The 15789-nt window shown below is 35.9% G+C and overlaps 1 protein-coding gene across 2 annotated transcripts in view; it reads right to left on the bottom strand.

Annotated features, from left to right (window-relative positions):
- Window positions 1-15789, bottom strand: part of USP16 (ubiquitin specific peptidase 16) — a 68380-nt gene that overhangs the window by 32936 nt on the left and 19655 nt on the right. For both annotated transcript variants that reach the window (XM_044670280.1, XM_044670279.1), the window contains exons 2-5: window positions 7666-7768; window positions 6982-7160; window positions 1528-1631; window positions 469-572 (exon numbers count right to left, since the gene is read on the bottom strand). In XM_044670280.1, the coding sequence (XP_044526215.1) occupies window positions 469-572; window positions 1528-1631; window positions 6982-7160; window positions 7666-7726 (448 nt within the window). In that variant the 5' untranslated portion in view covers window positions 7727-7768. The remainder of the gene's footprint in view (window positions 1-468; window positions 573-1527; window positions 1632-6981; window positions 7161-7665; window positions 7769-15789) is intronic.

Raw genomic sequence — 15789 nt, 5'->3', positions numbered from 1 at the left:
CTCATTTTAATATGAAAATAAATGACAATAAAAAATAACATAAGGCAAACTTCTGCAATTGCCTCATTTTGACAGTTAGCATTTTTTACTCATTTAAATAAAATTATATACAAAATGAAGAGGAGTTGGAGAAACAAGTGAATATGAGTACAGAGGATACATACAATACAATACATTCCAATGAATGTATTGGTACTTTGTAATACCATGACTTACACTCTGATTTTAACAGGACCTAGTAAATTCTGCATAAGGTAATCTTCTCTTTGTTATTTAAGATAAGAGCATTTTTTCACATGAGATAATTATAAACCAGTATACCCCACAGCACAAAGTTAAGGACTGTATGTGAGTCCCATATAATTACAATTCAATATTTAATGACAAAGAATTATATCTAAACCTTATGCATAAGATTCACCCGCCTGCTTAAGTGCAATATTAAATATATCCACTGTAAAACTTTACCTGGTCTTGAAGTTTTGACAATGGTTTGTTTTCTAATATAATCCACAAGTTGACCCAATCGACTTGAGCTGCTATATTGGACCTCCTCATCACACAAGTAACACCTGCCTCCCAAAAAGTGCCAGAAGAGAACAATGACCAAAAACAAAACAAAATAAAATAAAACAAAAAACCCTAAATCTCATAGGTCTTAGAATTAAGACATTAACTTTAGATGTGGTCATATCACATAAGCAATTTTTTAAAAATTCTATATACCCTGAATAAAGTTGTTCTTATTATCAAGAATGTCAAGTTTTCAAAAACACATTCTAATATCAACAAAAATCCAAACCCAACTTATTAGTGAAATGATGATTTAAAATGAAAAATGTTAATGAGTTTTATATAAATCAAATTCAAGGCAAAGGTAACACCAATATATATTTATCAGATCTTACAATTAAGTACTGTATAGAAAGTGAATTCTATTTGAAAAGCCTGGATTGAAAAATTACTTTAAAACATTACACTACAAAGAGGAAGCTAGGTGGCTCAGTGGACAGAACCAGGTCGGGAGCAGGGATAACTTGGGTTCAAATCTGGCCTCAGATACTTCCTGGCTGTATGATTCTGGGCAAGTCATTTAATCCCAACTGTTACCACTCTTCTGCCTTGGAACTGATACTTGTATCAATTCTAAGACAGAAAGTAAGGGTTAAAAAAAAAATCTATACTGTGCACCTAAACACATTAAAATACTATATAACTTATGTTTGTTTCTCTGCAAGAATATTGTTGAAACTGTCATTTATTCTCAAAATCTCTGAATTTTTACTTTTTTTAGTGAGCTGTGATCCCTGGTATAATAAACTATATAAACAATGGTTTTTCATGACATTTTTTTCTGCAAAGTAGAATAACATTAAAAACAATCATAAATAATTATTTCATAGTGTAACATTCTGAAATAGTTTGCATAAAGTTAACTGTTTACTTCTTAGACATTTTTCAAACATTTATCCTCGCTAGTTCAAAGTCTTTCACAATCAAATGTGTTCAATAGTTCCCCAAACTCACCACACACTCCAATTGTATAAACTAAGAACCAAACAATGGGGTTCTGATCTTGGTGTAGTATAATGCTTCAAAGCATGCTGTTCTTGAGAATCTCTGCCACAACCCTAATTAAAGTAAGAAGATGAAAATCATAAAATGTTATGCAAGGATGCACAAGCTAACATGAACAAGGAACCGATAACTTGCTATTTAAAAAATGAAATGTGAAGACTTCAATTCTTCATTAAAACTTAAGTCTCCCATGTAATTAGGGCCAAAACTCAAGTTTGAGGAAAAAAGTAATTATGAAAAAATTCAGATACATAGTCACTCATTATAAAGGAGGATTTTTTTTTTGGAAGGAGGGTGCTGTGAAGAGGTATGATAATGATTGAAAAAAAAAGGAAAGAAGAGGATCAGTGAAACATTTTTTTTAAATTACATAAAAGAGCAGAAGTGGACATAAGAAAGCAGGGAGGTTTTAGTGGCAGATTAAATTTGGCATGTATTGAAAAACCAAGCTATATGTAGATCATTGGCTTTAAATGCAATCCTCTTTTTCTGTATTTTGCATGTGGAAATGTTCATGCATGTTGCTAATTATCAAGTTCATTTTCTTTATACACATGTATACATGTTCTTTATATATATTTACATACATATGTGCATGTAGAGATATATGAAAGAAAAATGTCTTGCACTAAAAGTATTACTCATAACCATTCTGTCCTTTCCATTTTTCTTTAATCTTAATTTAAGTCATCTTTATCTTTCATTTATCCTTTTCAATTCAATGCAATAAATATTAAGTACCCACTATATACAAAGCACTAAGCTAATTACTAGGGATTCAAAGACAAAAGTGAAATAGTTTGTCCTCAAGAAGCTTATGTTAGATTGCTAAAGAAGCCAATAACCACTTAAGAAATAATCCAAAGTATAGTATTCTGAAGAAAATGTCAGCCTCTGGGAAGCAGGAAAAGAATAAACAGAAGAGCTACTCCCTTGCACTATGGGAACTTAAGAATTCTACGAGGTGGAGGTAAACAGGGAGGATATATGTACATTCCTGGCATAGAAGTGCTACATGTAAGTGAAAAACAGAGAAAATGTTAAGTTTAAAGAACAACTAATGGAAAAATTTGTCTAAAATAAAGTTCATAAAATAGAATGACATAAAATAAGTCCAGAAACTCAGTGGAAGCCATATTTTGAAAGATTAAATATCAGGTTAAGCACTTTGTGTATTTCATCCTAGAGCAAGAGTTCTTAACTTTTTGTGTGTCATGAACCCCTCTGGCAGGTTGGCAAGGCACTGGAGGCCCATTTTCTGAATAATATTTTAAAATGCCTAAATATGTAGGATTATAAATTCATGGACTCCAGGTTAAGTAAGTCCTAGAGTCAATGGGAGTCAATGATGATTTTTGAGAATGGGATTAATACTACTGAAGTTTTGTTTTAGAAACATTAATTTTTTTAAAACAAATTTATTTTTTACATATATATATATAATCTATTCCCTTACTGCTCCCTCATGAAACAACAAAATTAAAATTTATTACTCTTAGTCCAGCAAAAAATAATTATTTTTTTAAAAACCCCCATAAGACATGCCTAGATGTCTCGGGCTCACTTTTAAGTTTACCACTTCTCTAGCAGCAGTCTTATAGACTTATGCTTTATCACTGCAGTAGAGTTCTAAAGACTTTCAAGTATTTTTCAAAAGAGAGGAAAACCTCTAATGATGGTATTATTATATAAATAATTCTTTTATTTCTGCTCACTTCACTCTGAATCAGTCCAATGATTTTTCTATATACTTCTAAACAATTCACTTTATCATTTCTTATGGGACAATGATGTTCCATTATATTTATTATATACTATAATTTGTTTAGCTATTCCCCAATAGGGGCTTCCTTAGTTTTCAATTTGGGGCTGCTACAAAGAAATATTTTTGGCAACTCTATGTTGGAAGGACTAGAGGGTAAATACTGGAAAAAAAGGATACCTTACCAGGGCACTGTAGGATAGTGCAGACAATAAGCAAAGAGAACCTAAAAAAAGGTAACCGCTATGGGAGTGGGGAGATGGGAACAGAATTGAGATTTCTGTAGAGATATAAATCTACATACAAATATAAATATATATGTCACATGTATATTCAGTCATCTCTCAAATTTTGTTGATTCTATTGCTACAAAAATTTACCCTCCAATCTTTCCAATGCTTGACCCAGAAGTTCAACAGGAGTAACAGCCTGGTCCCAAGAAAAAGCTGTCTTCACTGTCTGGACTAAAAAATGGAATGCCTTAGGATACAAAACAAATTCAATTTACCTTGGATACTCCACATGCTACTGCATCTAAATATCTAAAGTAGTGGTTCTGAACTTGTCATGAAGAAAAATTTATAACACTTGATTTCTTTACTTCCTTACCCCCTTATTCAACCTTCTTTCACTAAAAGTCATCACAATGGGGGAGAGAGAAATAATTAAAATTAAAAGTTAATTTCATTTTGATAATTGTATCACCCCTTGAAATGAGTTTATCTGATAACAAGCCAACAAGAAAGAGAGCTGATAACATAATTATGAAATGCTATTTGATTGTTGGAAAAATACTATTCATGGAGCAGCATACATACTCTTCCTTAGGGGAAGGCAATGAAGTAAATGAAATTACTATAATTATTATTCACTGCAGGTAAGAGACTATTGCTGAAGCTGAGTTAACACAATATATTCAAGCTTAACTTATCTGGCACAAACAATTTAGAAATAGTAAATGATAGAAAATGTATTTTTTGCAAATATAAAATTTTCAGAAATAATATTCTGAACATATACTATTCTAAGAATCAAAGTTCTCCAAATTGTAGTTATAATGAACAATTGTATTCATTATATAAAGTCCTGCTATGTGGCTCAGTAGAGTGTCAGGCTTTGAAGTCAGGAGGATCTGGGTTCAAATCTAGCCTCAGATACTTCCTAGTTGTGTGACCCTGGGCAAGTCACTGAACCTCAACTGCACAGCCTCAGAACTGATATTTAGTATAGATTGAAAGTAAGAGTTAAAAGGGTTAGGTAAGGTTTTTTTTTTTTTTTTTTTTATACTTTTTTTTTTTTTATTTTAAACCCTTAACTTCTGTGTATTGATTCATAGGTGGAAGAGTGGTAAGGGTAGGCAATGGGGGTCAAGTGACTTGCCCAGGGTCACACAGCTGGGAAGTGTCTGAGGCCAGATTTGAACCTAGGACCTCCCGTCTCTAGGCCTGGCTCTCAATCCACTGAGCTACCCAGCTGCCCCCTAGGTAAGGTTTTTTAAAAAGTCATAAGTAGAAAAACAAAATTAAAGCATTTTAAGCTACCTTGCTTTCTAATCTTGGGCCTGTTATGTTAGGTTTTGATCTTGGATTGGTAGATGTCAATAGTTATTGACAGACTATTGCTGATCTTGATATTGATTTGATGATGCAGTTGCCACTGATGGAGAGTTTCAGTTGATAGCAGCTGATAACACTAGCAGGAGACAGACTATTTGAGAAATCCTATTTATTATAACTTATCGAAGGAGAAGGGACAGGAAAAGGAAAATATAAAGGTAGGAAATATGTTGCCCTAAAATCTAAGATTTCTATCTAATAAACCCAGATCTCAATCTGTCTCTCATGAGATGTCTTCTCACCAGACAAAATCCAGCCTGACCTAACCTCCTCTCTAATAAATTAATTTCTTACTAGGCTATTCTAAAAGTAGGTCTTCAGTTAACACCACATTTTTTAAAATGTAATTTCGTGAGAGCCGTACAGTGCTTACAGTGTGCGCTCCTGTAACAGTGCCTGAAAAAAAATTGACTTTATGGCTCCTGCAGAAAGAGCCATACATTGCCGACCCCTGCTTTAACTTATAACAACAAAATCCTCTCTCTCTGTCAAAATGAAAGTTCATTTGTTCTTCGTCACAGCAGGAGGTCCTTGGCATCCAGCAGAGTCCATGAACTTGATGTTCATCTGTCTGAGGAGACAATACCACCTCCTGGCCTTTTTTTCTCCCTTTCATAGAAAAAGCTGGCACTGACTAAACTTTCTCCTGATCAACAATGTTAACTTCTCAAAGTCCAGTTTCTCCACTCTTCCCAGCGGGATCACAGGGAAAAACCCAAGATGCCTCCTCTCTGAGAATAAGCTTCCCAGAGACTCCTAACTGCCCTCTCCTTAGGGATTCGGGGAATCTCTGATCTATTCAAAATTCTACTCTCTAGTGTTAAAGGAGCCCAGGTAAGCTTTGTAATTCTGTCTCTTGGCTGAAGACCTTATTTTTAAAAATCTATAATAACTAATTACTCTTAATTAACTAATTAATCTTTACAGGCCTTTGTCTAAAACCAAGTATGGTAGTGAAATTTGTACTTTCCAGTATTACTAAGTGTTTTTAAGAAGCTTATATATATATATTCAAGTGATTCATGTTGACTTATACAATGATTATAAAAATAATAATGAAGTCCAAGGCTCATTAACAACTCCAACAACTGTTCCTTTAAAAACTTGTACTCTATTTTTAGGAAAATATCTCTTCGACTCATTTCAACAAAGGATTCTGCATCACCACATCAAATAATAACTGAAGAAAATTAAATGAGTACTACACTTTGATTCCTAAAATTACTTTTCTATGTCTTTGAATTGAACTCAGAAATTCAGATTTCCTTCTGAGTTAGTTTAGTTTTAATTAAAAGAAAAATTGTTATCTCTCACATAGCCCCTGGCATACTTCCAAGACATTTATTTCTTATCTTTAAGCTCCACAAGTTAATGTGGTATCATCCCCAAAAGATATATCATCTGTCCTTGCCTCCACTTGTACAATTAAGGGAATTTTGATCTCTTCCAGAGATAATAGTAAATCTGTGATTTCCTAGCAAAGATTATAAAATTCAGAGAGTCTGATAGGAGGTCTTTAGACTCATGTGAATGCTAGCCCACCTTTCTTATTATAACCAATTGTAAATATTCCTGCCTCAACCCTATGACATTATCACTTTTTCTCCACGCCTACCAATACCCCATACCCCTTCTTTGTTGTGTGTCAATAAAGAGGGTTTTCTCCTTCTCATTGAGGTTTCTGGCTTTATTGAAGTTGCTGGTCCAATCCACTTTTTTTTTTAATGATTATGCCATTACTGTTAACAAACTGATTTTGTTCAGAGCCCTGTGCTTCAGTTTACTTTTATTTGCTATATCATTCACATTTATATGACATTTTAAACTTGGTAAAGAATATTCTTTCTTTACAACAACCTTGTGGTTTAGACAATACAAGTATTATTATCCTCAATTTACAGATAATGAAATTAAGGCTGTCAGAAGTTAAGGGAACATAACCACACAATTTTAAGGTAAGATTTGAACCAAGGTCTCCTAACTCCACTCTAACATGCTACCTCTTAAACAAAATTAAAATAATACCTGATGGCCACATTTAAGACACAGCCAGATTGAAGGGTTTTCTTCATTCTCCCCTTCAGGTTTATCATTTGTCCTGTTGTCAGTCTTGCATTCTTGGCAAACATTCCATTGCACATTCATCAAAGACTTTTTCAAACCACTTTGTTCTAATCCTTTTTGAATATGTCTGCACGGAGGTTCTGTTTTAAAAAATCATTAAAGAACAGAGATATTTTGTTAGTAGCAGCTTTACTTTTAAAATATAAATCACACATACAAAAACTTCAAACTCAAACTTCAAAACTTTCTAGCATATGAAAAATAAACCCAAAAATAATTGCACAGCACATTATCAAATCCTTTTATAGAAGTTGAAAGCAAAAAATGAATCAGAATATGTAAATATGCTGTAAAATATAGAAATTTTTAAAAAATATTTTAATTCTTATATACCATCACAAAACCATGACTTTATTTGTATGGAGTATTTTCTTAATAATAAAACTTTTATCTACTTAAAATGTTTTAATAATAATTTAGACCAAACTTATAATTTTAAATAACACACAAAATACAAAGTTCTGCTATTTTCCTTCTAGAGTTAATGTTTCATTCTATTTTGGTGGAGAAATAGTGAAAAACAATACATTTTTGGACATAAAAATTATCCCATCCAATCAATAAATAAAATCCAATAGACTATACCTAAAGTTTCAGAATCATCATCAGCCAGTACAGTTTTTCCCTTTGTACGTTTCTTTCCCATGTTAGCGCTCTGCAGATTACCTAATAATGCATAAAGAATTTCCTAGAATATAAGAGAAAGTTACCATACAAAAATGTGAGTATATAGATATAGATATCATCTTTGTGAAGCAGAAATATAACCAAGTTATACCTAAAACACAGTAATTTCTATTCTGACAGTGCTTTCTAGTTTATAAAGTACTCTCACATATATTATCTATTTAATCCTTACATAGGATAATTATTATTATTCTCATTTTATTTAACTCTACAGCTAAACTTAAATGACTTGCCTAAGGTTACAGGACTAATAAGCAAAAGATGCCTATGCCTCCAGATTCCCAAATCAAATGATCTTTCAACTATATCAAACTCAACCCTTGATAAAAGGCCTTGTTGAAAATGACATTTTAAAATATCATTTTTTAAAAGTGCTAGCTTCCCTAGTAGCCTCTATGATCCTCTCAGGGAATGCAAACTAAAATTTTCATCAAACTCTGAAAACTAAGAAAAAATTTGGAAGATAAAGTTTAAAATATCACAAAATAAATTCTAAAACCAAACAATGTTGAATTTGATGATATCTGAAGTTGCTTTCTATTCCACAGTATGCATCTTCCTATAAAACAGAATTCAGAAACTAAATCATTTAAAATGCACTCAAACATTCACTCTTCATAGGAATATTCAGGGTTTCATTCTGTAAGGCAATAGACTGTTATACAATATCCAGCTTAATCTCAACCAAAGAAGCCAGAAATTGTGAGAAAGGAGAGGTCTGGTCCTGCCCCATTCAGAATTTCAGTGATTGGGATGTCCTACCTACACCAGTAATGGGCCAAACTGGCCCATAGTTTCCCATCACTGCCTTAAGCAATTCCCTAATCACTACATCTGGATGTGGGGGAGTAGTGATTAGGGAATTGCTTAAGGCAGTGATGGGCAAACTACTAGCTGGATCTGGCCTGTGGGGAATAGCTTTGCCCATCACTGCCCTAGACTATAGAGGGAACAGGACCAAACAAGGTCCGCTATCCTATTCCACCCAAAAGGGCAGGCAGGGATACAGCCTAGCCCAAACAGAGACTCAATACAAAATAAAAGGTGGAGTCATCTGGAAAGCTATAATATTTATTACCCATGGTAGTTGATAAGATCGCTAAAAAATTAGAGAAAAGAAGAGTACTTTGACACCCCCATGCATAAGGGAAAAGATAAAATGATAGCCAACAAAACAATCTGAGAAAGAATGGTTAGACAGATAGGAAGAGCATCGAAAGAGGGCAGTGTCATGAAAACTGAGAAACAAATATCTAAAAGGAAGAACTGTTTAACAATATAAAAAAACCAAAAAGGTTAAAAGTTATGAGATCCGAGAAAAAGTATAAAGAAAGTGAGAGTAAAGAGAGAAAAATCTACAGAGAGAAAGTAGAATGTAGATAACCTTTCTTAAGAGTGTGGCTATAAGGGGGCAGCTGGGTAGCTCAGTGGATTGAGAGCCAGGCCTAGAGACGGGAGGTCCTGGGTTCAAATCCGGCCTCAGACACTTCCCAGCTGTGTGACCCTGGGCAGGTCACTTGACCCCCATTGCCTACCCTTACCACTCTTCCACCTATAAGTCAATACACAGAAGTTAAGGGTTTAAAATAAAAAAAAAAATTTAAAAAAAAAAAAGAGTGTGGCTATAAAAGGGAAAAGAGCCACAGCAAGAATTTTCTTATTCCACTATTCCATTCTTATTGCTGCTAACTGAATGTAATGTGTGTCGTCAGTCCAGGATGATGTGGTAGAGGATGGAGGAAAGATCAAATGCTTTCTTTAACACTTACATCTCCCCATTCTCCCTGTCACTATTCCTGTCCAAGTATAATGGACTCTAGTATCCAACTCTCCTTCCTCTTTCATTTCAAGAATAAGATGCTAACAATCCATAGGTCCTATGGTCCTCCCACTTCAACAACTTCTTTGATTAGTGGTATGAAGGAGGTCTCATATTCTATCTCAAGTTCTTTGCTTGGTGGTACAACCTTTGAAGATTAAGGGCTGCTCACCCTTTCCACTCCCATGCCTGGGTGGAAGAAATTGAAGATTTTAGAATTACAGTGACCTATAGAAAGAGACAAATAGCTACAATTTGCTTAGGAATTGATGGGAAGGTAGTGTTTAAAGATTCAAGTGGCATATTCTCTCTTCCATGTGGGAACTTGTAGCTTCTCCTTCCAGATGCTAATTTGGACCTTTTTAACTTCAGGCTGCCTCTGGCAAAGTCCCAGGCTGTGGTAGTTAATGCTGTAACCTAGGGTTTTGCAATTACACTTAATGTTGCTTTGAATACTTTCATGTACAGATGAATTGTTCTGAAATGTGAAATTTGATAGGAACATAGTCCTGTATGGAAGTTAAATATTCAATAACCTAAGACAGTGATGGTGAACCTATGTAATAGGTGCCAAAGATGGTACATACTCTCTGTGAACACACAGGCCATCCTCTCCCCTAACACCCCCTCTCCCCACTAAGTTCATTACTAGAAAGGCAGAGGGATTCAGGAAGAGCTGCTCCCCTCCCCTTCTCCACTGTGACTGACATTCTTTTAAATCACCCGCCCCCCCTCTGCCAAGCAGCCTAATGAGAAGGCTTCCTTCCTCACTCATGCACTCAGTCTCTGGCATGCTGCATTCAGTCTAGTGGGTGGAGCAGGGGCCTGGAACTCCATCTCTAAAAGGTTCACCATAACTGGCCTAAGAAAATGAGAAAGAGGTGGTGTTTTGGGTTTTTTTTAAGATTTGCAACCTGCCGTGCACTGGTTTAGATCTATGTCAGGGGTCGGCAACCTTTTTGGCCATGAGAGCCATATAATGTAATGCCATACAGTGCTCACAGTGTCCGTTCCTGTAACAGCGCCTGAAAAAAAAATTGACTTTATGGCTCCTGCAGAAAGAGCCATATCTGGCCCTCAAAAGAGCCAGATATGGCTCGAGAGTCATACGTTGCCAACCCCTGATCTATGTGAATCTGAACCCTAAAATATAATATAAATTTCAAATATATTAATACAATATAATGTTTAGTATAAGGGAAATGAATTATCCTAGTGTATTTTGCTTTGGCCAAACAACATATTAAGTTACAGGTCAAATTTGGGATACATTTTATGAAGGACACTGATAAGGTTTAACAAGGCCTTTAGAGAAAGGCAACCAGGATGATGAGAGCACATAGTTTCTGCCATAGAAAGAGAATCAGTTGAAAAGATTTGGTTGTGTTTAGCCTAGAGAAGAGAAGACTTACAGCCTGGCCTCAGTCTTTCCTTTCTCTCTAATTCATCCTCACACTAGAGGACTTTAACATATATAATGATACTTTTTCAAATACTCTAACCTCTCAGTTCCTTAGCTTACTCATTTCCAGGACCTGCTTATACAAAAATATTTATAGCAGCTCTTTTTGTGGTGGCAAAGAACTGGAAATTCCATCAAATGCGGAATAGCTGAACAAATTCTGGTATATGACTGTAACAGAATTCTATTGTGCTATATAAGAAATGATAAGCAAGATGATTTTAGAAAAAGTTGGAAAGATCTGTGGGAACTGATGCCCAGTGAAATTAAGTAAAACTGGGAGAACATTGTACACAGTAACAGCATTATTAGACAATGATTATCTGTGAAAACTTAGCTACTCTCAGCAATACAACTGGGAAAATCCTGAAATACTAATGATGGGGAATACTATTGCACCTCCAGAGAAAGAACTGTTGGAATCATCTGCCACATCAGTGTATTTTGGTTTTATTTTGGGGTTTTGGTTATATATGACTTTGCTCTTGTAATAGTGACCAATATGGAAGTATGTTTTGCATGACAATAAAAAATGGGAAAAAAAATCTTCACTCAATCCATTCATCCCTGCTAGCTATAGGCCCATTATTTTTCTGCCCTTTTTGATAAGTTCCTGAAAAATGCTGCCTATCATCCTTTCCTCTTAAGTTTCTACAAACTTTGGCCTCATCCTTTATGGACTTCTGATCTGCTCTTTCCAAAGCTATCAATGATTGTTAAATCAGTTGCTAAATTTAATGGGCTTTTTAATCAGTCTTCATCCTTGTTGACCTCTCTGTAAACTAACATTATTCATCACCCTCTTCTCTTTGATCTCTTCTCTCTAGGCTTTCATGACACTATTCTCTCGTGGTTTTCTTCCTCTCCCTCAGTCTCTCTTGTAGACTCTTTTTCCATCTCTTCTCCCTCTACTATTTAATTTGGTGCTCTCATAGGCTACCAACGATTCAATGATCATCTCTATATTAAAGCTTTTCAAATCATGTATCCAGCCTTAATCTCTCTGCTGCCTTCCAGTCTTGTACATCTCCAACTGCCTATTGGACATCTGGAATAGGATATTCCACAATTTTTTTTTATTAAAACCCTTACCTTCCGTCTTGGAGTCAACTGACTCCAAGGCAGAAGAGTGGTAAGGGTAGGCAATGGGGGTGAAGTGATTTGCCCAGGGTCACACAGCTGGGAAGTATCTGAGGCCAGATTTGAACCTAGCTCCTTTCTCTAGGCCTAGCTCTCAATCCACTGAGCTACCCAGGTGCCCCCATATTCCATAATTTAAACTCATCATATGTAAAACCAAACTTGTTTTCCCCAAAACCTTCTTCTCTTCCTAACTTCCCTAATACTTCGAGGGTACCACAGTTCTCCCAGTCACCCAACAAAGCAACCTAGGTGTCATCCTTAATTCCTCAATCTCTCACCTTCCTTTGACCTCCATCATATCCGATCTGTTGGCAATTCTTGCCTATTTTTGTAATATCTCTCATATTCATCCCTTTTTATCTGACAGTGCTAGCCCTCATTACTTCATGACTGGAATATTACAATAGATTGCTAACTGGTCTCCCTTCCAAAACTTTCAACCTCAATCCATCCTCCACTCAGCTGTGAAATTGATCTTCCAAAAGTGTCAGTCTGGTCATGTTACCTCCCTACTTAATGAACTTCAATAGTACTCTATCACCTCCAAGCTCGAAAATAGCAACCTCTGGCTTTTGAAATTTTTTATAACCTGCTTCTTCCACCACCTTTCCTGTCTTTTTAACTCATTACTTATCTTTATGTACAAGACAATTCAGTGACACTGGTCTCCTCATTGTTCTTCAGAGAAGATACTCCACCTTCCTGACCCTAGACATTTTCACTGGCAGTCTGCCACACCTAGAATTTTCTCCTTCCTCATTCTATCTCCTTATTATCTTACTTCTTCTAATATTATCTAAAATTTCAGCTTCTACAAGAAGACTTTCCAAGTAATCCTAACTATTAGTACCTTAGCCCCGTTGATTATTTCTAATTTATTCTTCTATATCAGTGATTCCCAAACTGGACGCCACTGCCCTCTGTTGGGTACTGCAGCAATCCAGGGAGACGGTGATGGCCACAGGTGCATTTGAGGGCGGTGATAGTATGTGACAAGGGCTGCTAAGTAATATTTTTTCTGGAAAGGGGGTGGTAGGCCAAAAAAGTTTGGGAACCACTGTTCTATATCTTGTTTGTACATAGATGTTTGTATTTCATCTCCCCCAATAAATTGTGAGCACCTTGAAAGCAGGGACTGGTATTTTTTATATCTTCGTATCCCCAATACTGACAATACCTAGCATATAAGAGTAGCTTAATAATTGAGTGTTAATGTTAGAAGGATAAAGCTTGATCTACATATATATCTCTGATTCTATAACAACCTGGTAGAACTTAAAAGGGGAGCAGATTTTTGATTAAACATAATAAAGATCTTCCTAACATTGCTGCTGTCTAAAAATAGGATGGTGCTGAGTTCCTCAGGAGATGAGTTCCTCAGCAGTGGAAGCTTTCAAAAGGATGGAGTCTGCATAGCTATGTGGAGCAGTGGATAGAGTACCATGTCTGGAGTCAGAAAAACAAGGTTTATATCTGGCCTCAGACACTTCCTAGCTGTGTAACCCTGGGAAATCACTTAACTCTATTTGCCTACCTCTAGTTCTTCTGTCTTGGAGTTGTTATTAAGACAAAAAGTAAGGGGTAAAAAAACAAAACAAAACACTACAAAGAGGGTCTTAAATTCAGGTAGTCAGGCAGCACATTGGATAGAGGACCAGGTCTGGAGTCAGGAGGACTTGGGTTCTAATTTGGCTTCAGATGCTATCTTGCTGCATGACTCTAAAGAAGTCATTTAATCTCAATTGTCAGCCCCTACCATTCTTCTGCCTTGGATTTGATACTTAGTAAGGACAGAAGGAAGTGTTTAAAAAAAGGGGAGACGGAATCTGGATAAACGATTTTAAATGGATGTTATAAAAACAATTCATATTTTGTGAAAAAAAAACTGAAACATTTATTCAGTATCATGATTAGCATGGTATTTAGCAATTACATTTATTAATTAAGAATAGGGGAACAAAAAAACCAAACTATATTAAAATCTGATATTTTCCACAGAACAGAATAAAAAATAACTTGTTATACAATTAATAATAATAAAAACAATTCTGGATTTTTTTGCCCATGCAGAAAAAGTATTGTCTAAAATATGTCTTCTTGTAGCAGCTAAGCCCTGCTACCAACCAATGCACTTGGCTGAGTTCACAATGCGCTTGGCTGAGTAATATGTAGCTTCCCTGTCACTACACTAGTTCTCTCTTGTGATGTTGTTTCCTAACAGTAATTAAAAACTTCTGCCACTGCTGTAACTACTGTTACGAATGGAAAATATAGGTAAAATATTAGCCACTAAAGGGTTGGAATTCTTGCCTTTGTGTAAAGGGAACCCCTTCTTCCCCAGTTGTGATATTTGGATTAATTAAGCCATAGGTGCTAATGAGGACCATTTGGAGTAATTGGGATCTTAACAGCTAAGGACAGGGTAAATAAAGAATAGTGAGTAAGGTTTCTTTAAGGTCAGACAGAATCTTGGGAAGGGTGCCTGTTAGAATTCTGGGTAGCCTGAGTCAATTGTTTTTCCAATTGCCAATGTTCTCCTGAGCTTTTTTCCCCCTAAGAGAAGACTGGTGTTTCTGTTCCCCGGAACACTGAAAAAACCCAGGGGCAGGTAAAGGAAGAAAACAGGTTAAGAGTTTCTGTTATAAGTTTGTGGGGGAAATCAACAGAAAAGAGAGAGAGGCAGTTTTTCCTCTGTGTGGCAGCTGAGAGGACCAAGCCATTTTGAGGCTTGCTTAGGCTGAAGAGCCTAGCTAGGCCCCAAAGGGCTGGCAGTGGGCAGAGAGAGTGAAAAACTGAACTGATTTAAAGCTGAAAGAGATCTAAGGAGATAGAAAGAGACTGTGTTTTTTCTCTATGTGGCTGGAGACAGAGGCAGCCATTTTTGAGGCCTGTTTAGGCCCAGAAGCCTGATCTAGTCTGAAGAGTGGCAGTTGGCAGATTTAGAGACATACATAGACAGTAACTTGTTTATAATTAAGAGGATTAATAAATAGCATAGGTTATGGAGCAATAAGAAGGTTCAAGGAAACTTGAGCATGAAGCAAGTTCTCGAGAACTAGAAGGGAGGGGGTAAAAGTTTAGATCCCCTTTTAGATTTAGGGAATCAAACCTTTCCCAATATTTATTAACAAGGTGTTTTTTTTACATTTGTCTCCAGCAGTTATCTTTGCATAGGCCAAAATAGTTACAATCTACTACAAGCAGTAAAAAGATACTGTATACAATTTTCTCCCTTAACATTCCTCTATTAACAGTTCCTAGCCATTCTTATTTATAACATTCTTTGCAACATTATTTCTAACATTCTTGGCAATAGATTATAGTTACAGTGAACTTTCTGCTCATCCGAGCCAGTCCATAAGCGTGGCTAGAATGCTCCAGAGGTCACAGGTCCTAGAGCCCTAGGAACATGACCCAGAACTAAGGGTTTACAGGTCTGGGTCAGAGAGACTTTGACTGGTTCCTGAGGTGTGATAGACCAGCTCACAGGGAAAGGAAGTGGAGTGGAGAAAGAGGACTATAAAAAAATGAGACCATAGAGGAGATATCAGGTTCTTCTTGGGAGGTATTTGGCTGGGGGTCTTTTTGCAATCCCAAG

This window comes from Gracilinanus agilis, chromosome 3, assembly GCF_016433145.1.
Source record: "Gracilinanus agilis isolate LMUSP501 chromosome 3, AgileGrace, whole genome shotgun sequence".
NCBI lineage: Eukaryota > Metazoa > Chordata > Mammalia > Didelphimorphia > Didelphidae > Gracilinanus > Gracilinanus agilis.
The sequence above is the reverse complement of the archived record's forward strand: the minus strand, read 5'-3'. Positions and strand labels throughout refer to the sequence as shown.